Genomic DNA, 21,785 nt, shown 5'->3' with positions numbered 1-21,785 from the left:
TAAAAATGGGAATGAAAACTGTACAAAAGTGCAACCAGCTTATACAATACAAAAACCAAAAACGGATTGCTCAGATTCTATCAGACAAGGCCATTAGGATGTTCCTCATAGTATTACTGAGTAGGACAAAGCAGCTGAAGTCACAAAAGTGGCACCTGTATATTCACAAACGTATACTGCATAATAAAATGTAAATGCATAATAAATGCTGGTACTTTCTTGTGACGGCTGGAAGAATGAGAGGAATGGTCTGAACAAGTGAGGACTGGGGAGCTGAGCAGAGCTCAAGTTCAGGTTCTGCAAAGGAGTTTAGTTCCCCCACCCCCAACCCTGTTAAGAGGCATTTGCCCTGAAACAAGCTGGAACTCCTCCGAGCTTTGTGAAGAAACCATCACATAAAATACTCGCTTTTCAGCTGGATTCCTTTCGGCGCTTTGGAACTGCACATGTTTGGATCTTTTAAGCTAACTATGAAAGCTAGAATTTAAAAACGAAAGGAGAAAAGCTTTGTTCTTCTGGGACAGAGAAGCAGAGCAGAGCAGAGCAGAGAAGAGAGAGAGAAAGAGAAAGGGAGAAGGAGAGAGAGGAAGGAAGGAAGGAAGGAAGGAAGGAAGGAAGGAAGGAAGGAAGGAAGGAAGGAAGAAGGAAGGAAGGAGAATCTTCAGGAGCAGGGACAGAGCAGAGAATTAACCCAGGGGCTCTGTGGATAGCACAATGTGGTGAATCTCCAATCACTAGACCCAATATTTCCTTGTACCCAAACCAGGTGACTTTTAAACCAGGCTCTGGGTAATGGGTAAGGGAACCTGTGTCCCTCCAGATGTGGTTCAGCTTCTAAGTCCAATCATTACTGACTACAGTATTGGCTGTGTTGTCTGGTGTGCATGAGCGATGGGACTCCAATCACATCTGGAGGATCACAGCTTCTACACACACTATCTCTTTTCGGTTTTCCATGTGTTGCTAGAAGATTCCTTTTTTAAAAAAAAGCCAAAAAGAAGCGACCAGAGTTTAAGCCTTTAAAGCTCTGGAATTTTACTTATATATTGAAATTGGATTTCTTTAAAAAGAAAAAAATAGAATGTTTTAGATTACTGTATGATATATATTGTTATGATGGCACAGGCTAAATATTATTAAACATGAAATTGGTGGGGAGGAATCTCAAAATTTATTATTCTGGAAATTATTATTCCATGCACGGAGGCCAAAGAATTAGAAATATAGCTGGTGTAGTTATGTTAACACCACTGATTGCTGCTCCTACGCATGAGGCCTAGGAATGAAGGTTATAGTGAGAGGGACAGACAGCAATATGGGGCACAGCAAAGAATGCAAGCCCACATCTGCTCAACCTGTTGCCCTCCAGATGTTTTGGATGACAACTCAAATCAGACCACAACCAGCACAGCACCAGGCTGAAGAAGGGCTGTGCCAGAGAATCTGAGTTAAGAAACAATAGCAGCCTCGTCCAAAACTCTCCTCCCGCAGGGCACTCGTCCATAGGGTAGGGCAGCTTTTACACAGGCATGCCTATTCTGGGTGGGATTCAGAAAAGGAGAGGTGCTTTTTGTGCATACAGACACAGGCACTAACAAACCACACACACATTTACGCTAATGGACTGCCTGGATGGATGTCCTTTCCTAAAGCAGCTATCACGGCATGCAGGTGAACAAGACCTTGTTCTATCCAAGCCAAGCCAAAGTAAGCATGGTTTATTCCAAAGCAGGGGCCCCTCCTTACGGTTCATGTTTTTTAAAACAGAGCATGCCAAGTTTGCAATCCTGAGGGTTGCTCTGAGCAGTTCTGGGTCCTTTTATCTGTTGATGAATCTCTTATAAATCAATTCACCGGCAGCCGCTAAGCAGCCAGTGAGGAAGCAAGCGAAGGGACGGGACAGAATCTGGAGCAGCCTCTTACAGATGCCATCAGCAGCTGCAGAGCACTTTTAGCTCCACAAGTCTGGGAGACATTCACCACCACCACCATCCCCCACCACTCCTCTTTTGTTTCATCAGCCAGGAAAGCCACCAACCCTTAGACCAACCCCTGCACAAAGCCAGTGGTCCATCTACACTGGCCAACTCAGGGTCCCTGCTGTTCCTGCCCTTCCTCGCCCCCCTCCCTGCTTAATCCGGCTGGAGGAGTAGGGGTTGTTGGAGGGCTTTAAAAGCCTAAATTGCTGAAATTGAGGAAATTCCTGCCCTCGCCTTGCCGGAGCTTCAAACAAGCCATTTATAACCAGCCGTAAACTGTTTGCAGCTGGGACACTATACAAGCCATTTGTCCCAGCAGCAGCATTTCTGGTGGCAGAGAGCTTGTCCCATACCTCTTACACACCATAATATACACACATCCCACAGAGTGCTCACATATCCTACACTGATCATAGAGCCACATGCCTCTCCCGCCAACATGATGCCCATCATTGTCACTGAACTTGCTTACTTGTACACATACAGGCAATACATCGCATGCTTATGTAAACAAACATTGTGCTCATCACACACTTGCAATTTTGCCTATAACACTCAAATACGCCGCGCATGCACATATCCTGCCACATTTCCACACGCACATCGCACTTAACACAAATAACTCTAAGCTTCTTGTGAGTGTTTGCATCCAGGACTACTAAAGTCTTGGCTTGCTTCTTCCGTTTTGCAATGAAAGCAGAGATTCTCAAGCTGCTGAATTCCTCACCCACTAGAAATGTCTGTGCTTGCGCCCAGAATTGTGGAGAATATTCAAGGTCCTGTGTCTACTTTTCTAGCAATGTTTACGGTCTCTAAGACGAAGATGGTGTCCAGCAGGGTCACTAGTCTAATTCAATAGCCAGTGGGCCCATGATCCAGACCTCCCACACAAGATCAGTTTAGTGGATGAGCCTTCTTACTGTCTATCTCCACCACTGCTTGCCAGAAAGGAAAGAAAAAATCAGGGCATGGTGTAGATGTGACAAGGCCAGGTTCTAACCTCTGCTAAGCCACAAAGTTTGCTGAGTGGTTTTGAGCCTGCCGTGCTCTTTCAGACTAACTTACAGCTCAAGTGCTATTGCGGAGAGAAACAAGACTTGCTATGAAACTCTAGTAAAGTTATATATGTATGAAAAATAACACAATTTGCTGCTGTTGCGAGGGCCTTTACTGTATCCCTAATGCCAGGCTAGAGTTTCATTCACCAGTATTACATAACTTTTATGTCATCTAGAGATTCAGATTTCATAGGGAGTTAAGCTGGCTCAGACTGGATGGCATGTCATTGGTGGCACTGCGACTGTGTATTCACTCAGGAGAGGCCACTCCATAGATACAGAAGCTCACATGTCCTCCTATGTCATACTTCCATAACAGTTGCGCAACCAAGGCCTAGTTTTCAAAGCAACCATTGTGGGTTGCCACGTATCCCTGTAGGTGCTGAGACATGAGGAAGACTTGCAAGAAAGTTCAACGAAGTTACTGGTCCACGATTTTATTTTTACCAATTTGTCTGACACACAGACCTTTTGTTAGGTATCTGTGGCACATCAAGGCGAACTGCCCTGAGATCTTATGATGAAGGGCGGTATAGAAATCTAATAAATAAAATAAAAAATCAACGCAGAACAGTGCTGGAAAACCTGTGGCCGTTCAAATGTTGCTGGACTACAATTTTTGATCATTGGCCATGTGGCTGGAGTTGACAGGTGCTGAAGTCCAGTAACATCTGGATGGTCATATGTACTGTATGTATCAGGCCTGAGGAACTTGTGGTCCCCAGATGTTCCTGAACTAGAACTCTCACGAGCCCCAGTCAGCATGGCCAATGGGACAAGGAATGATGGGAGTCATGTTCCAGCAACACCTGAAGGACCATAGGTTCCCCACTCCTGGTATGCATGTAGAGCCCAACTGTGGCATCCAACACTCACAGAAGCAGTTGCCCCATTCTTCTGGATAGACACTTTTTGATGCCAGATGGTGGATGATCACTGATGCCAAGGCAGATAAACCATAAAACAGAGATGTATCACCACAAAAATCAAGCAAAGTTAAAAACTTGGTGCAGAGGGGATGCCTCAACCCTCTCTCAGTTTTGCAGCTGCTTCCGCAATAAGGAGGAAAGTGCTGGCTGACACGAGCACACACCAGCAAATGGTCTCTTCCCCTGCATCCCCTGTACCCAAATAATAAAAGATGGCATGGTGCCACTCAAAAAGTCAAACATCAGCAAAGCCTTTCCCTTTTTTCTGGGCTTCTGCTGGATATTAGGATGACTCTTAGGGTGCTCCTGTGATGAGGGCTTGTTATGTCCCCCTCTGTACGATAACGCTTTATCTGATCTTTTAATTGTGCTGAGATGTTTTCATTGTACGCTCCTCTGTATTGTGCCCTGTCCTGGGATCAGGGGATGATGGGCAGATGAAAAGCACTACTAACAACTAAGCCAACAAAACAAACAAACTGGCCCATCCTTACCTTTCCTGCATTACCACCAGGTATCCATCCTCCTCACTCTTTCCTTTGTCAGCTCCTGACCCTTCCTGCCCTCCTAAAAGTACACTTCTTAGCCCTCCAGAAAGAAAGAGGGAGGAAGGGAGAGACCAGATCAGTTCCAGAGCCCCCAAAAGTTCTTGGCACTCCATGGGTACTAAGCACTTATTTAAGCAGCACTAGTCACTGGAACTGCAAGCCATCTGCTAAGTGGGAAATAAAGCCCTGTGGGCTGTTATAACCTGTAAAGAGTTATATCTGTAAAGAGAGTGGTGCCAGTATATTTGTCAAGCCCTATCTCGAAACTATAGCCTATAGTCCAGAATCCCAAATTCTAGATGGCATGGGTTACTTCATGGTGATGAAAAGGCATTCCGGCCTTGCCCAGGGAAACTTCTCCCTTTATCATTTAACATGTTTCTGACTTGAACCTTGATCTTAAAATCAGGTCCCTGACTGAGCCCTGACTCGAATTCAGCTTCAGCATCCCCCCTGTGTAATAAAATCCCTCCATTCCCTTGCATGGCTATTGTTGAGTTTTTATTAAACAGCACAGTAGTAAGAATTTCTTAGTTCCACAGTGTTCTACAGTCCTCACACAAAGAAGGGAGCTGCTTCTGGTTGTGTCTCTGCAACCTTCTGCAAGCGCTCGGGGTGGGAGAAGAAATCCTCCCACAGTTCAATTATAGACCTAGGCAGGAAGCGACGCGTTTTGATTTCCAGGCGCCGGCGAAAGAGTTAAAGTGCCACATTTCTTGAGAGCGCTTTGGCAGCCAGGCTGGGGTGGGGCCGTTCCAAACGAAACCGCTTTGAAAGCGAGCTCCCCTCGGGTAAGGAGGGGGGCGGGCGGGAGAAAGGGGAGCGCAGCTTAACCCTGCATCCTCCCCAGGTGTCCCCAAAGGTGATGGGGAGATGTCTTTGCACCACACCGTGTGTGTGTGTAAAAATATCAAAGGATTGTTCTTCTGCAAGTTGTAAACACTGGTGGCGGGTGCCAAAAAGCGGGGAAGGAAGGGAGGGAGAGAAGCGATTTGGCAGCTGCTCAAAGAGAAAAGGGAACGCAGGACCCGCTGGGGACACCCTTGGGTGTTTGACAGATCTCGCAAACACAACACCCCCAAGCCTCTGCTTCTACTTCCAGATTTCCAGATTCCAATAGTGTCTACAGTCTAGTGTGTGTACCAAAATAAGGACGCAACATTGCCTAACTAAAGGATTCTATTTGCACGGCGTGGTAGACTACAGCCAAATCCCCCCTTTACTTTAAATCGAGGAAAGATAACAAAAGTAAAAAATTAAACCCCTGCTACCAGGCTTTGTGAAGGATGAACGTCCCCCCTTCCGCCTTCTAGGCATCGTCTCCCAAAAGAAAATCTTCCTTCCTTTCTGCCGTTCCTGATTTACTCCACATCCCCTCCACCCACACCCAGGTCGCCAAGAAACTTCAAAGTTTCCCCCTCATCTGGTGTTCATAATCCGCGTTTCCACATCAAGACAAAAGAGCGACGAGCGAGAGGGATCCCCCGTTTCCATGTAACCGAGACACAGCAGATCGCTGCCCAGATTACAGAAGGAGGGGGTTGCAAACGTCCCAGAGCTTAAGTCACGCAGCCCCCCTCTTTTTTTTTGCAGAGGAAGGGGGGAGACCCATAAAATTTCGGATCCCGACCCGCTTTCTGCTTCCCCACCCCTCCCCACGCCTCTTTCGCGGCGCAAGAGTTCCGAAGCAGGAAAAGAAAAAGTTGGAAAATTGGAACGCGAAGCAACCAATCAGGTCCGACGGCACGCCGAACAGCGCCCTCTAGGAAGATGCCCACCCGGATCCACTCGCGCCCAACGCCCACGCGCGGTTATTAAAAAGAAACAAAACAAAACAAAACAAAAAGCCCTGCCCCCAACCCATGTCAACACTGGCTGGACGCGGAACCCAATTCCTTCTTTTGCATGCGCGTGGCACCCCAGGGACGCACCCTCCCCAAAAGAGCCACCCCACCCCAGACCAAAACAAAACCCCAAACACCAGCACGAGCTCGGATCACCTACATTGCAAGCTGGCCGGCTGGGGCCACCCGAAGGGATCCAAGCCCACGAAACACGGGCTTGACTTCCGCAGCATGCACGGGCTCCGGTTGGTAACATCGTAGAGTTGCCGCGGGGTGACGGCGAACGCCTCCATGCAGTCGTACATCTCCGGAAACAATCCGTTTGGCGTGGAAGCGGGCGGCGGATCAGACAAGGAATGGTGGTGGGGATGAGGATGATGATGATGATGATGATGATGACGGTGCGCTTGTGATTATGATGATCCTGGAAGAGTTGGAGATGTCCCGCGCCTCCCACAGCAGACGCGCAGGGGGCTTGGCTTGGCTGCGCCCCCACATGCAAAGCTTCTCGGCTGCACGCGCGCAAGGCGCACGCCGCGAGCGAAGCTGCTCGCTTGGGAAGCGCAGGCGCTGCGATCGGTTTCGCTGCCTTGCTTAAAAGGCTATTACCTTGGGGGCGAAAGCGGCTAAGGACTTCCAAGCTCGTGGGTGGGGCTTGGAGCCGAAAAGGGGTGGGCCATGTGGGAGGGACACACACACACATACATACAAAATCTGACTACAGTATACGCAGCAGCCACACGGACAACAACGCTCCGAGGAAGACCTAGGGAACGCGCGCAAACACGGGTTCGGCAGGCGCGCAAGAAGGAAATAATAAGGGTCACAGACCATGCAGGACTATTCTTTTGCACTGTATTCTTCGTTCTTTTCCAAGCCACACTCGCGATGACAGGAAGAAGGGCGGGAGGGGGGAACAACTGCCAAAAGCTCTCAAAAGTTTCGCAAAAGGGCAAGCTGATTGTTCATATTTACTGGGAAGTCTGTTCTCCTGAGAAATTTGCAGCTTCTGCCTAAAGTGTGTGATTCACATAATCACTGCTCTTGCAAAACTACACATCCATATCCACCATCCTTGATATTGCTGGTTGAAATCCTCATTTCACCTATACAGTGGTACCTCAGGTTACATATGCTTCAGGTTACAGATTCTGCTAACCCAGAAATAGTGCTTCAGGTTAAGAACTTTGCTTCAGGATGAGAACAGAAATCCAGCTCCGGCGGCACAGCAGCAGCAGGAGGCCCCATTAGCTAAAGTGGTACTTCAGGTTAAGAATAGTTTCAGGTTAAGAACGGACCTCTGGAACGAATTAAGTACTTAACCCGAGGTACCACTGTATAAGCCAACACTGAAAAGAGAGGTTGTGGGTGTAGACCTCCATTATCATTTTTGCCACTTTTTCAAGGCTATGGCAAGGTCCTCAAAAGGTGTATTACGAAAACGGCTAATGCAACTGAAGTGAGCTGGTGTCAACACAGGATGTGTTCTCACAAGGTCTCCTGGGCATACCCAGAAGTGTTTGGGGGGCATCTCCCCCCCCCATCAAGTAAGTAAATAAATAAAAATACGTAACGAACTGACCAGTTGCAGATAATTCGGTTCCGTCCCCCCACTACATAAAGCATGCCCCCCTAAAATAAATCCTAACCGCCCATGCAAGGCCTTTTAATATTAATTAGTTATTATACAGATTCCCCCATCACATCAATTCCTCCATAGCCAAGTTAAAGAACGGAAAGTGTTTATTTTATTTATTAAATGTGTCAGTTGCTTTGCCCAGGGCAACCCAAAGTGACTTGCAACCAAACAGACAATAAACCCCCATAGATACATTAAAACCAAGAGGAAATACATTTAAAACACCCCTTTCCCACTTCTAAATGGCCACAGATAGTCAAAGGCCTGGTTTTGCCTGGTGCCTCAAGATATACAATGATGGCACCAGGCGAGCCTCCCAAGAAGAGTGTTCCATCAACAGGGAGCCACCACAGAAAAGGCCCCTTCTCATGTAGCTACCCTCTGGACTTCTAGTGGAGGGGACATCCAAAGAATGGTCTCCCATGATGAACACAGGTGTTCTGTTCCCTACCTGCTCTGCCTCATGTCTATATATATGGGTGGAATGGGCATTGGGTTTGGAATTACATCATCAAACAATGATTGATAATTCGTACTAATGAATTCAAAGACAAGGGGTGAGATATTGAGAATCCACCCTAGCGTGCATTTTGTGTGCGTACAGTTCAGGATATTTAAAGAACTGCTGGTTCATAACTCAGGTTAGCAAGCTAAGGTTTGCACAGTGTTTCCGCATGGGCATGAAGCCCCTTCACACAAGCTGCAATTAAATCAGAAAGGCTCTAATTAACCATAGCTTTCCATTTCCTCTGAACTAGGAAAATATGGTTAGTAGCTGCAAACAAGCTACTATGTTATAAACCAATGAAGCTGGTTACCCATTTTGGAACCAGTCGTGATGTTAAACTAACTTTAAACTGTGTTTTAATTTCCCGGCTTATCCTGAAGCTAGTAATCATAGTTTTCCGGTTCAGACAACAGGGGAAACTGCAAATAATTAGAGGCTTCTTGGTTTAACTGTGGCCCACATGTGCAAGTAAAAGGCTCGTGCATACTATAGCCTAAGAAGGCAGGATCACCCAAACATGGCCACAGAGTGATAGGATGCATGATGTAAACGCCCATTTATTTTTATTGATGATTTTTAATGTGTATCAGTGAGTACAAAATCAGTACATGGTGGTTAATCTGAATTAAGGAAACTAGAGGGTTCATAGAGTAAATATCTGGGACCTGTGCATATATATTCATGCTGCAGAACAAAGTCAAGCCTTGGTTGTCAAACGCAATCTGTTCTGGAAGCCCGTTCGGCTTCCAAAAACGTTCAGCAACCGAGGCGCGGATTCTGATTGGTTGCAAGACTTTCTTGCACTCAACCGGAAGCTGTGTCAGACGTTTGGCTTCTGAAAAACATTCGAAAACAGGAGCACTTTCTTATGGGTTTTTGGTGTCCGGGAGCCGAAATGTTTGTCAATGGAGCCATTCGAGAAGCGAGGTTTGACTGTACAAATTTTCTCTTTCAGTGCTCAGTTCTATAAAAGGTAAAGGTACCCCTGCCCGTACGGGCCAGTCTTGTCAGACTCTAGGGCTGTGCGCTCATCTCACTCTAGAGGCCGGGAGCCGGCGCCGTCCGCAGACACTTCCGGGTCACGTGGCCAGCGTAACATCGCTGCTCTGGCGAGCCTGCACCAGCGCAGCACACGGAACGCCGTTTACCTTCCCGCTATAAAGCGGTACCTATTTATCTACTTGCACTTTAAGGGTGCTTTCGAACTGCTAGGTTGGCAGGAGCAGGGACCGAACAACGGGAGCTCACCCCGCCGCGAGGATTCGAACCGCCGACCACACGATCGGCAAGTCCTAGGCACTGTGTTTACCCACAGCGCCACCCGCGTCCCTAATTCTATGGTCTCTCACTTTTTCTCTTTCTCCCACACACTTCCAGACCTTGATTTCAGCAACTTTGTAGTGGTGCAGTAAATCTGGGTAGAGCTGTGAGCAAAGCAATTGCACAACTGCTTTAAACACAACCTAAAAACCCACCCCAGATCTGCTCAGCCCAGGAGGCTGGCCTGCTACTAGTTTGGTTATGTCAAGGATGCCGGAGTTGGGTGTGCAGAAATCAGCAGGTAAAACCCGTTCACAGCATGGAAATAAACACTATCACCTGTTAATTCCTGTAAATCAAACTACTGCTGTTCAAAAGCTGGCGACCTAACTGGCTACCTGGGGGTTGCTCTTACTTGTCACAGGTGGCAAATCTGGCTTCAAACAAAATATCCTGCTGTCTTTCTAAAGTTAGAGGAGTATTATTGAGCCAAATTTTATTGCAGGGATGAGGAAAAACCAGCCCACAGTGCCTTTGGATCCAGGCTACAGCCTCTCCTCCTCAACTCTGCCCCCTCCACAGCAATAAAGGGTTTTTTTTGGGGGGGTGTTCCCATTGGTGCCAATGGAAGCCTCCCCCTGCCAAAAAAAGCCAAATTGCCATGTGTGGAGAAGGAGAGAATTGGGGGGAGGGGTGTCACAGATAGGGAGGCAAGGGTTAACATTCTACTCCCCACACAATATGACCCCCTCCAAATTGTACATGGCAATTAGAGAAAAATAGCTTCCATTGACATGGCAGTTATTGACCATAGAAGCCTTTCTCCAGGCAACATGAAACAAATCAACCAAATAATATTTTTATACTAGGACCAGAGGCATACCTAGGGACCCTTGCACTCTTGGTAAGGAGCTGTATTGGCACCCACCACCATGTCCAAGAGCTTCAAAAAAAATAAAATCTGGAACTCTGGAGCTTTCCCCACAAAAACCTGTTTTTTAAAGCTAAAGTGCAACAAATGGCAATCCGGGTTTTCTGCGGATTGCTGTTTGCTCCGATTCAGCTTTAAAGAGTGTGTGGACATGGACATTTAAAGCACAGACCATGCCTAGAAAATGTGAACAAGCCCCTCGTTTGAATAGCTTTCAGTCTTGCTGAAATAAGGTCCAGGCAAGTTGCAAAAGCTCGCACAGGAAGCAGTGACCACCAACTTAAAAAGGTAAAAGGACCCCTGACCATTAGGTCCAGTCGTGACCGACTCTGGGGTTGCGGCGCTCATCTCACTTTATTGGCCGAGGGAGCCGGCATACAGCTTCCAGGTCATGTGGCCAGCAAGACTAAGCCGCTTCTGGCAAACCAGAGCAGCGCACGGAAAAGGCCGTTTACCTTCCCGCTGGAGTGGTACCTATTTATCTACTTGCACTTTGACGTGCTTTCGAACTGCTAGGTTGGCAGGAGCAGCGACCGAGCAACGGGAGCTCACCCCGTCGCTGGGATTTGAACCGCCGACCTTCTGATCAGCAAGTCCTAGGCTCTGTGGTTTAACCCACAGCGCCACCCGCGTCCCGTGGATGGAGGATAGAGAGGGGCATTTGAGAGTGTGCAGAAACTAGCTCAATGTACAAATGAAAAATTTACATTTGTGGGTTTGCCCACCACTGGCATGTGGAAGGCCACAAGAGAATGCTTCCCTCAGGCCGGAACAAGTCCCCGCTCCCCAATCTATTTTTTCTTTCTTTCAAGGAACAGGAACGTGGGTGTCTTCTGTCTTAGTCATTAGGACTTAGTGGAACTCCTCACCCCCCCACCCCAGAGCAGAATCCACTTTTTATCCAGCAGCTGCGTTCATGGCAGTGCCAGAGACCATGGCTCATAACATGCTCTGATAACAGCCAGCCTGCACAGCCAGAATGTCAGTGGCTTCCCTTTGGAAATCCAGCTCACCTCCTTACAGAGAGGAACAGCTAGCAAAAGTATGGGACACTGCACTGTTGAAACACCTGACTCAAAAACGGAGAGTCCTTACGGGCTCATCAAAAACAAGAGCACTTTTGTTCAACACGGTGTTAAGATTTTCTCCTATGTTAGCTTGACTGCACAGCCCACTAAATCCCCTGCTCTACAGATAATACCGGTATGTGGAGAAGCTTTATTGAAAACCAGATTGACTCAACTTTTCAGACCCCCCAAGTATCCCTATTTTCCAGGGAAAGTCCCGGAATTACAGAAGCTGTTCCGGTTTCTGACTTGATCCTGGAATGTTCTGCTTTTCCTTAAAGGTAAGGGTAAAGGACCCCTGACAGTTAAGTCCAGTCGCAAACGACTCTGGGGTTGCAGCGCTCATCTCGCTTAGGACGTCCCTATTTTCATTAGAGAAATGTTGGAGGGTATGGAGTTATGCGACCCCCAAGCTAAGGAGATAACTAACTACATAACCTTTGCAAGACATCTGAAGGCAGCCCTGTATAGGGAAGTTTTTAAAACAAGTTTTTTAAAGTTTAGGTTTTTATATATGTTGGAAACCACCTAGAGTGGCTGGGGCACCCCAGTCAGATGGGCGGAGTAGAAATAATAAAGTTGTTGTTGTTGTGGTGGTGTCCTTATTTTCATCGGAGAAATGTTGGAGGGTATGCCTTTTTCTTCTTAATGCGATAGTTGCGGCATTGCACTCGCAGTAGTCTCCCGGTTTCCCCCTCCTCTCATTTTATTTTTGTTTGTTACACTCTCATTTCTCACTGCATTTTGTACCTGCTTGTGCCAATAACATTCTGTATGAAAAATGGCAATAACAACAGCAACATCATCATCATTATTGCTGGCCAGTCTTTCAATAGAACGAAAACAGGTGAAGTTATGCAACCTTCTTCTTCACTCTGACAATGGCCGAGATGCTCCAAAAATGACATGGTGGTAAATAATATTAATATTAATAATAATGACATGGTGCCTGGCTTCTCCCCAATGGATGGGATGTCCTTTTCCCTCTCTCTCTCTTTCGCACACACACACACACCGCACAAAATATGCTTTTAAAAAACCCCTCCTCTCTGCCCTGTCCCCAGCTTCCACTAAGCGAGCCAACACAAACACACTTGCTAGCTGAGTTGGACATGGCCTACATTTTGCCCCCCCCTTTTTTTAGCCCTGGCTCAGCTATCCTCATCTCTCCCCCCCCCCCCCCCGGCCACTGGCCCTCCGCCCCACCAGCAGCTGAGCCAAACTTAATTCCTGCCCCCCTCACCTGCTGGGGGCAAAGCAACATTAGCTTTTCTTTCTGGTTAAACTGGGCTTCCCCCTCGCGAGCTAGGCCCGGCTCCCTCTCCACTGGTTGGGCTAGGCTCCTTGCCAGTAGCTGGCCAGGCCAGGCCAGGCTGTTCCACCCCGCTCTTCTCCATTCCCCCACCCCCTGAAGCCTCTCCCTTTCCTTCCAGCGCGAAGGCCGAGCGAGCGTCAAGCGAGCCAGCGGCATGAACTCTGCAAGAACCCCCTTTGGGTGCAGTAACCTCCGCATGACCCAGCTCCATGGCAGTCCTTCCCTCCGCTGCCTGCAGCACAGCAGCCAAACCAGGCCCTTGCTCCCTCTCCTTCCTTCTGCTCAGTTTTTCCACAGCCTCCCGGTGCCCCACAGTTTCCAGAAAAGAAAAGAAAAAAGCCTTGCAAACAGCAACCACCCTAGCCCCACAGACCCCCATCTCCCCATCACTAGGGGGGCAACTGGTCGCTTCTGAACCGGTATTTTTGATGCTGCTTTTTAACCCTAACTGAAAAGCTGGATTTTTTGTTTTGTTTTGTTTTAAAACTTTGCCGAATCAGCAAACAGCTTCTGATCTGCATGTGCTTAAATGTATTAAGTGGCCAGAGAATTCTTCCACGAGCAGATTTTATTCCCCCCCCCCCGTCCCCATCCCACCACCACTGCCACCCACCCCCTTGATGATCTGTGCCAGTTTGTGGGGGTGGCAACAGACAGAAGATTTCCAGAGCTCGGAGGGCTGGGAGGAGGAATCAATGCAGCCCCACAATAACCTCAAAGCAAAAGTTCTGGCAGAATGGAAAGGCGGATTTAACTCGCAAACCACACGGTGCCACAAGCCAGTGAAAGAATCCCTTGGATTTGCCCAAGGATGGGCACCCATAAAACAGTGGCCTAGCCCCTTACCCTGCCAGGCGCAGATTGAGTGGAGGCTTGAGGGGCAGGGAGAGAGAAAGAAAGTCTTACTCCTTGTTTCTTACCCCATAGGATTTCTGTAACTAACTTCTAGGCTTGTGATAAATCCATCACCCTAAACCACAGTCTCCTCTCTTTTCAAACAGCCCTACAGTTCAGTTCCCCCTCCCTCTCCCTCCCCTCACCAAGGCTGCAAATCAGCATTCACAAATGCTCCTTTTTTTATCCTGGATTAAATAATCCAATCCTTTTCTGATCCTGTGCTTCCAGTGCCTATACTAGATTTAAAAACAAAAACCTACCCTGCACAGCCACCCTTATGGTGGTAGCTTATGGTTAAAGGGTGCAAACTGGTACTAACTAATCACTTTCTGAACGCAAACACAGATAGCTTCTGCCTTATATAGGTGGGGGCTGCTTCTTGTCCCTCCCTTGCTGCTCTTCCCGAAAACTCCCCAAGCCTGTACAGATACATGACTCTACCCTGCAGCTGCTCCCCCCTTTCCCCCCTGCCTTGTGGCTTTCCTTTGCCTGACTGGGACTCTGGCCACAAGGGATTCTTTCCTGCATCCCTCTAGCTTGCACTGGCGGGATCTGAAAGGTCCCAATTAGCCTGACCCGCCTGCCTGCTAATTCAAACCAGAAGCATCTCTGCACGGGCTCTGGCTCTGGGGCTGTGCTGCGCAGGAGCAGCATGTGCGCAGACATTCCCTCACTTGCTCTCCCCCATTGTCCCCACACAGCCAGGCAGCCCTGCTGCTAACATGAGGAGGGCAGAGAAGAGTGTCTCAGAGGGGGGAGCATTTTTCTCTTGTTCCCAACGTACACGGTCCTCATCAACCTTGCAGCATCCTTACTCGTTTTTCAGAGACATGTCTCTGTTCTTTTAAAAATTGCCTGCAAGTCCGAGCCCATCCAGAAGACCAAATCTTCCTTGGCATTGCTTGGTCTTCAGAATAAGCCTCTTGCCATGTTCAATCTCTTGCATGGGTGTAGCCAGAATTTATGTTGGGTCGAGGGGAGGACACCCGCCTGTTACCATCCTCTGTCTCGCACATTCGGAACAAAATGTCTCAACAACAGTTGTTTAAAATTACTTTCTTTTGACCCCAAGTGCTCAGAAAAAAACCTGTCAAAATCTTTCTACAATTTCTACTTTTAGTTAAGTGTTTTGTATTTATTTGATTTTGGGGCCCCTGCCCCACTGGCCACACCCATGGCCTCTTGCCCAGCACCCAAGAGAAGCCCATACTGACAGGGGGCACCAACTCTGCATCACAGAACAGAACAAGAAGCAACATCTTTTCCGTGAAAGTGGAGGTGTGTGCAAACTTTCCAACTGCACAAGAACCACCCGTCAGCCAGAATAGAAAAGTCCATTATTATCAGCTATAGAGAAAGTGGTGGATGGGAAGCAGAGGTTGATTGTAAATACGAGCAGTGACTTCATCTCAAAAATTTCAGCGCTTCAACGCATACGGATGCATGAACCACCAAGGAGCTTAACAGCAATCTTGTCCCAACGACCCAGGAACCTGAGATTACACCCTCAGCTTCCAGGAAAATACCTGTGTCATGTCTGCAGCAGTAAAAAGTGTGGGGGCATCTGATAAATTAGTTTGGTTATTGTGGCAATAGCCTGTGATACGCAGAGTCAAGTCAGTGATAAACAGAGTCAAGTCAGTGGTCCATTGGGTCCAGTGTTGTTCACTCAGGTAGTAGCTTTCCCTGTCCTTGGACAGAGAGGTCCTTCCTGGCCTCCAAGTGGCCCTGTTAACTGAGATCCTTTAACTCAGAGGTGGCTAACCTGTCACTCCAAGTGTTATTGGTCTCCAGCTGCCATCAGCCTCAGCCAGGATTGCCAATGATCAGGGATGATGGGAGTTGTGGTCCAGCAATATCTGGAGGGCCACAGGCTCCTCACCTCTGCTTTTACTGGAGATGACTCAGTTCGAACCTGGCACTATATGTAAACTGGAGTTACTGTCTTTCTATAGCTGCCCTTCATTAGTTCTCTTTCCAGTTATCCAGTTGCTGGTTTCCTTCTGTCTATTTATTCAGTTTGAGCCTGATCACAGCAGGCTTCAACCCACCCCTGCAGGCCCCCAGTGCCAAGGCAGGACAGATTAGTATCGAATTTGTACCTAACTACTGACGTTTGACAGCCAGGAGAATCCATCTGGCTGGTACAGTACTGCCCTCCTTCCTTCTTTCCCTCCTTCTTTCCCTCCTTCCTTCCTTCCTTCCTTCCTTCCTTGAGAATTAGACCTTCAAACTTTTTTGGTGTGAACTTTTGACAGTCTCAAAAAGCTAAGTGTGTATGTGTTTGTATGCGTGTGTGAGAGAATGGAAGTATAATTTCAGGGTTCCACAGAAACTACAATTTCTTTTGAAGTTGGTATTTCAAAATTTATTTGCTGAGTCATCCCATCTGACCCACGAAAGCAGCTGAGTCCCCACAAACTGTTTGCTCATTTACTGTCCCACACACTGCAGAGTTCAGCACACCTAATCCCATTGAAATCAGCAGCCTTGAAATGCAAATAGTTTTTCTTAGGCTTTAGGCTTAGGCTGTTAATGTAAAATCATTGAGCCTATTCGCCTCTCTCCCTTGCCTAGGAACAAATTATGCTTGGGGTTGGTGTGAGGGGTTGGTGTGGAGAGGGAGAGAAGACTACAAGAAGATCTTCCAATCTTTCAGAACTTCTAGTCCCACCTTAGATCCGGCACATCTTTCTAACGAAAAAGATTGCGCGAACCCCGTTAAGTGACGCCAGGAAGTTCCAGTTGTGGGAACTGATCCTGGGCACAAAAAGTCTTCAGTTCCCAACAGAGGAGAGGCTGACGACTGTTTCCTGTTGCAGCAATGTTGACAGCTTCCTCCGCTGGCTGGGGCTGTGGGGCTATGGGTTTGGGCATGGCAAAGTCACTGGCATCGACACCTGGTGGCAGTCGACACACTTGCTGGCTTTAAGGAGCTATTCTCTGGCTTTCCTCTCTGTGCCTGGTGGAGGAAAAAAGGTAAAGGTAAAGGGACCCCTGACCATCAGGTCCAGCCATGGCCGACTCTGGGGTTGTGGCGCTCATCTCGCTTTATTGGCCGAGGGAGCCAGCGTACAGCTTCCAGGTCATGTGGCCAGCATGACTAAGCTGCTTCTGGTGAACCAGAGCAGCGCACAGAAACACTGTTTACCTTCCCGCCAGAGCGGTACCTATTTATCTACTTGCCTTTGACGTGCTTTTGAACTGCTAGGTTGGCAGGAGCAGGGACTGAGCGATGGGAGCTCACCCTGTCGTGGGGATTCGAACCGCCGACCTTCTGATCAGCAAGTCCTAGGCTTTGTGGTTTAACCCACAGCGCCACCAACCAGGACTAGGAGTGGCCCAATTATTTACACTGGACAGCAGCATTCAGAAAACTTTACAGGGGCCAGCTGGTGCACAAAAGCGCCCCACAAAAACACTCAATGCTTGCATCACCGGACTGTTTCCAGTCAACTACCCACACCTTACCTTTTCCAACCCAGCCTGGTGTACCACTCAGGGGTTGTTTACATCTTGTTGTTTGTGTTCACATCTAATTTGCATAGTCCACATGGCATTACCCTCAAACACTAGGACCTTGGGGTCGCTTCCAACTCTACAATTCTATGATTATATGAACACCAACCTTGATGTTCCCCCCCCCCCTGCAAATTTGGGTTTATGCAACACAGGGACAACCTGATTAGGAGAAACGGGCTGCAGACCACGCCACTCAGGATCACAGTGTGTTTCAGAGCGGGTGGGTCAACCTACTTTCTGCTACTCCCCTTGCCATGCTCCCTACTTCCTTAAATTAATACTTTCATTTCTCATAACAGCACCCACACGCATCCACATTTCTTTTGGTCTCTCAGATTTGCACAAAACCAGAAAACTAAAAAAACTGTGTGTGCAAGAATTTACAGCTGTCTTTGTGAATGGCTTTAAAGGAGGATATGATCACTATGATCACTATGTTCTGCCTCCTCTGTCAGAGACAATTAACTCTCTGAATCCTGCTTACTGGGAATCACAACTGATGAGAGTGCTGTTCTGCTTACAAGCTTCTTGTTGGCAGCTGTAAGAACAGGATGCTTGGCTACATGGGCTTTTGATGTGACCCAGCCACATGCTATTAAGAGTACAGAGTAGGTGCAGAGGCCCCGATCCAAACTGGGACCCTGATGGAGGGTAAGAAGGCTGTTAACCCTTCACCTTCCCACACACGGTTACAGTCCCTGTCCTGTGCCTGTTGTTTGCTTTTGGAAGAATGCTCCCATTGGTGCCAATTAATTTTAATTGGGAAAATGGTGTGGATGTGTTTATGAAGTCTTAAACCTTCTCTTCCAGAACCACGGTCTCAGTTCAAATTGCCCTTCACACAGCTGATATAAGCATTTTTTTAAACAGCCGAAGACCCCATACATATGTCTCCCATGTCGTGCCACACTATGTTTGCCTCTATTAATCTGCTTCCCAGACAAACTTTTTCACCATCACATATAACCACATGCAGACTCATTTCTGCATTCGTGATCAGGGGGATAGAACAGCTCCCCTATGAGGAAAGGTCGCAGCATTTGGGGATTTTCAGTTTATAGAATCATAGAATTAGGAGGGACACCCAGGGTCATCTAGTCCAACCCCTTGCAATGCAGGAAACTTCTGCGCAACGTGGGGTTCGAACCCACAACCCTGAGATTCAGAGCCAGCGGCTTGAATTAATTAATTTTATAATGAATGATTTTAGAGTGTTGTTTATGCTGTACTTTTGTACTGTTTTATTGTTGTTAGCCGCCCTGAGCCCGGCTTCGGCTGGGAAGGGTGGGATATAAATAAAATTTATTATTATTATTATTATTATTATTATTATTATTATTATTATTAGCTGTTCTCATGAACCGAAGCATGCCACAGCTGTGACCTGGTAGCAGCTGGTGCAGCAACTTTGCTGAAGCAAAAGATGAATAAGAGGTGACACGGCAGAAGTCAGAGAGAGTAGAAGTCATGGCATGCAAAAAGTGGATAGCGAATTTTTTTCCTCCTGCGTAATGCTAGAACTCGTGGACATACAATGAAGCTGAGCGTTGGAGGGTGCAGGAAAGAGAAACAGAAAGTACTTTGTACGCTGGCATCTCCTGCTGAAGAAGGTCAGTCTCATCCTTTGAATTATTTTCTTCCAGACAAGGCCACTCCTGTTTTACAAGCTGGTATACCTCCTGGCATCTTATCTACCTGTCCTCCAGGTTGGTTTCCACCCAAGAGAGCCTGGTTGCCTCAAGCTAGGTTTATGTACCTGGTTCACATACAGGTATTAATTTTGGAAAGTGAGACATCTGTTGAGACTCAGTGCCACTTGATAGACTTGGAAGCACGGTCTCATCTAGTCAGGAGAAGAAGCAGGAGGAGGAGGAGGAGAACAGATCATTTTGCTTACGCACTCTTCCCAGTTATTATTTCTTGACCTGTTGCCACAACAGAACAAGATGCAGTCTTCAACATTGTCAAATCATATACAGAAACTGGAATGAACCAAGAGAGTCCTTTGGTCAAACCATTACCTTGCTAGCCTCCAACTGACCCACCTGTTCAATTCAGGAAGGAGTGAATGCTCACCACCCAGGCCCACAAATCACTTTTGAAAGCTGTCATTGGGTCTTAAAACCACATCATGAACTAGCTGGGAGCCACTCCTTCGATGCGGCTAGAATGAAGGCCCTTGATGCATGTGCAGAACGCCTGCTCTTTATTAATTATTCCCTACAGCTACGCATCTTCCACAGAAAAGTACAGTGGTAAAGGTAAAGGTAAAGGGACCCCTGACCATTAGGTCCAGTCGTGACCGACTCTGGGGTTGCAGTGCTCATCTCGCTTTATTGGCTGAGGGAGCCGGTGTACAGCTTCCGGGCCATGTGGCCAGCATGACTAAGCCGTTTCTGGCGAACCAGAGCAGCACACGGAAATGCCGTTTACCTTCCCACCGGAGCGGTACCTATTTATCTACTTGCACTTTGGCATGCTTTCAAACTGCTAGGTTGGCAGGAGCAGGGACCGAGCAACGGGAGCTCACCCCATCACGGGGATTCGAACCGCCGACCTTCTGATCGGCAAGTCCTAGGCTCTAGATGCACGTGCAGAATGCCTGCTCCTTATTCATTATTCCCTACAGCTATGCATCTTCCACAGAAAAGTACAGTGGTACCTCGGGTTGAATACTTAATTTGTTCTGGAGGTCCGTTCTTAACCTGAAACTGTTCTTAACCTGAAGCACCACTTTAGCTAATGGGGCCTCCCGCTGCCACCGCCGCACGATTTCTTTTCTCATCCTGAAGCAAAGTTCTTAACCCGAAGCACTATTTCTGGGTTAGTAGAGTCTGTAACCTGAAGCCTATGTAACCTGAAGCGTATGTAACCCGAGGTACCACTGTATAGGGTATGGATTTCCAGCAGGCTTCCTGCACCCAATGAATGACTAAAGATGTGGAGGGAAATAAAACAGGGACGGGGGAAGCTCTGGCCCTCCAGATGTTGGCGGACTACAACTCCCATCATCTTTTACCATTGGCCATGCTGGCTGGGGCTGATGGGAGTTAGAGTCCAACCACTTTGGGAGGTCCATAGGTTCTCCCAACTGTATTAAAGAAAAACGTGGATCCCATTGGGTTCCTGTGTTGAGAGGGCAGGCTTCTCTCTTTCTGGGTTGCTCTGAACCCTGCTCATCATCACACCATCTGAGGGTGCAAAGGGAAGGAGAGGAAGGAGGTGTTGGGGGGGGCAGAGGGGCAGGGGGGGGAAGCATATTGCCAGATTCTCTCTGGAGCCATCAGAGGAGACGGGAACAGCCTCAGGCACCTTCCTGCATTCCAGCCAAATTGATGCCATAAACACACTGAAACATTCAGAATTCAAGAGCGAGAATATGAGGGGGAAGCAGAAAGCAGGGGGACGGGGGTGTGTGTGTGTGTGTGACACAGCTAATTTGCTTTCTAGAGCCCATTCGCCCACCCGGCTTCCTGCCCAAATGCAGGATCAGTGGACACTAGCCCCTCTGAAAAGGACACTGTTCCACAACAAGCCCCTAACCTTGGCCCACTGGGTAGTAGTATCCTGTGCCAATTCTATGCAGAGCAGATCCGCCCAAATTAATGGAGCCAAGTGAGTCATGTCTATGAATTTCAACAGGTCTACTCTGAGTAGGACCAGCATTTGCCACAAACCACACTGCTGGGGAAATGCATACTCTCTACCCCACCCCACAAAACCCCAGAGAGGTTTCCTTGGAAGAAAACATATGGCTCCTGCACAAGAAATTAGCAACAACTATCCTTTTTCTTTTTCTCCTACAAAACCAGCCATCCAGGAAAAAGTCCCAAGTTTTGTCTTGTACCCCGCTCAGCTTTTGGCAGCTGTGAGGTTCATGATACTGCAGGCCAACCCATCATAATGGGAAAGCTAGGAGGGATGGATGCAAAGGGATTGAGGATTAGCCTAAGCAAAACTAGGTACACAAGAAAGAACTTTTTCAAACAGAGCCGCCCTGGAGAGTCCTGTCTTCGCTCTTGTTTCCTGCTTGTCCACCAAAGGATGCTGCCCTGTGGGGGAGAGGAGTATAGTTGGCCAGCTCCCCCATCTCTTTAGCACCAGTAGCTGCCTTGTGCGGAGGAGGAGGAACAATATTAAACAGGGATGGAGATAAGGGGCATGCAGCACTCTCAGAAGCTGCTGTAAACTTGGCCTCCCCCATGAGCGTCTCCCAGCCAGGAGAGTCAAGGCCAGTTCCAATGGACAGCTGCTACAAGGTTGTCTGCTCATCTTAGTGGACTGGGGA

General features: G+C 47.9%; 1 protein-coding gene across 3 annotated transcripts in view; it reads right to left on the bottom strand.

Annotated features, from left to right (window-relative positions):
• Positions 1-21,785, bottom strand: part of RARG (retinoic acid receptor gamma) — a 130,816-nt gene that overhangs the window by 45,688 nt on the left and 63,343 nt on the right. The window contains exon 1 of one of the 3 annotated variants that reach the window (XM_083599404.1): positions 6,519-6,960. The exons of the other annotated variants lie outside the window; for them this stretch is intronic. Coding sequence (XP_083455530.1) covers positions 6,519-6,663 — 145 coding nt within the window. The 5' untranslated portion in view covers positions 6,664-6,960. Of the gene's footprint in view, positions 1-6,518; positions 6,961-21,785 lie in introns of those variants that run through there. 3 annotated transcript variants of the gene reach the window in all.

This window comes from Podarcis filfolensis (assembly GCF_964270895.1).
Source record: "Podarcis filfolensis genome assembly, chromosome: 2".
NCBI lineage: Eukaryota > Metazoa > Chordata > Lepidosauria > Squamata > Lacertidae > Podarcis > Podarcis filfolensis.
Note: the sequence above shows the minus strand (reverse complement) of the source record. Positions and strands in the feature narration are given on the sequence as shown.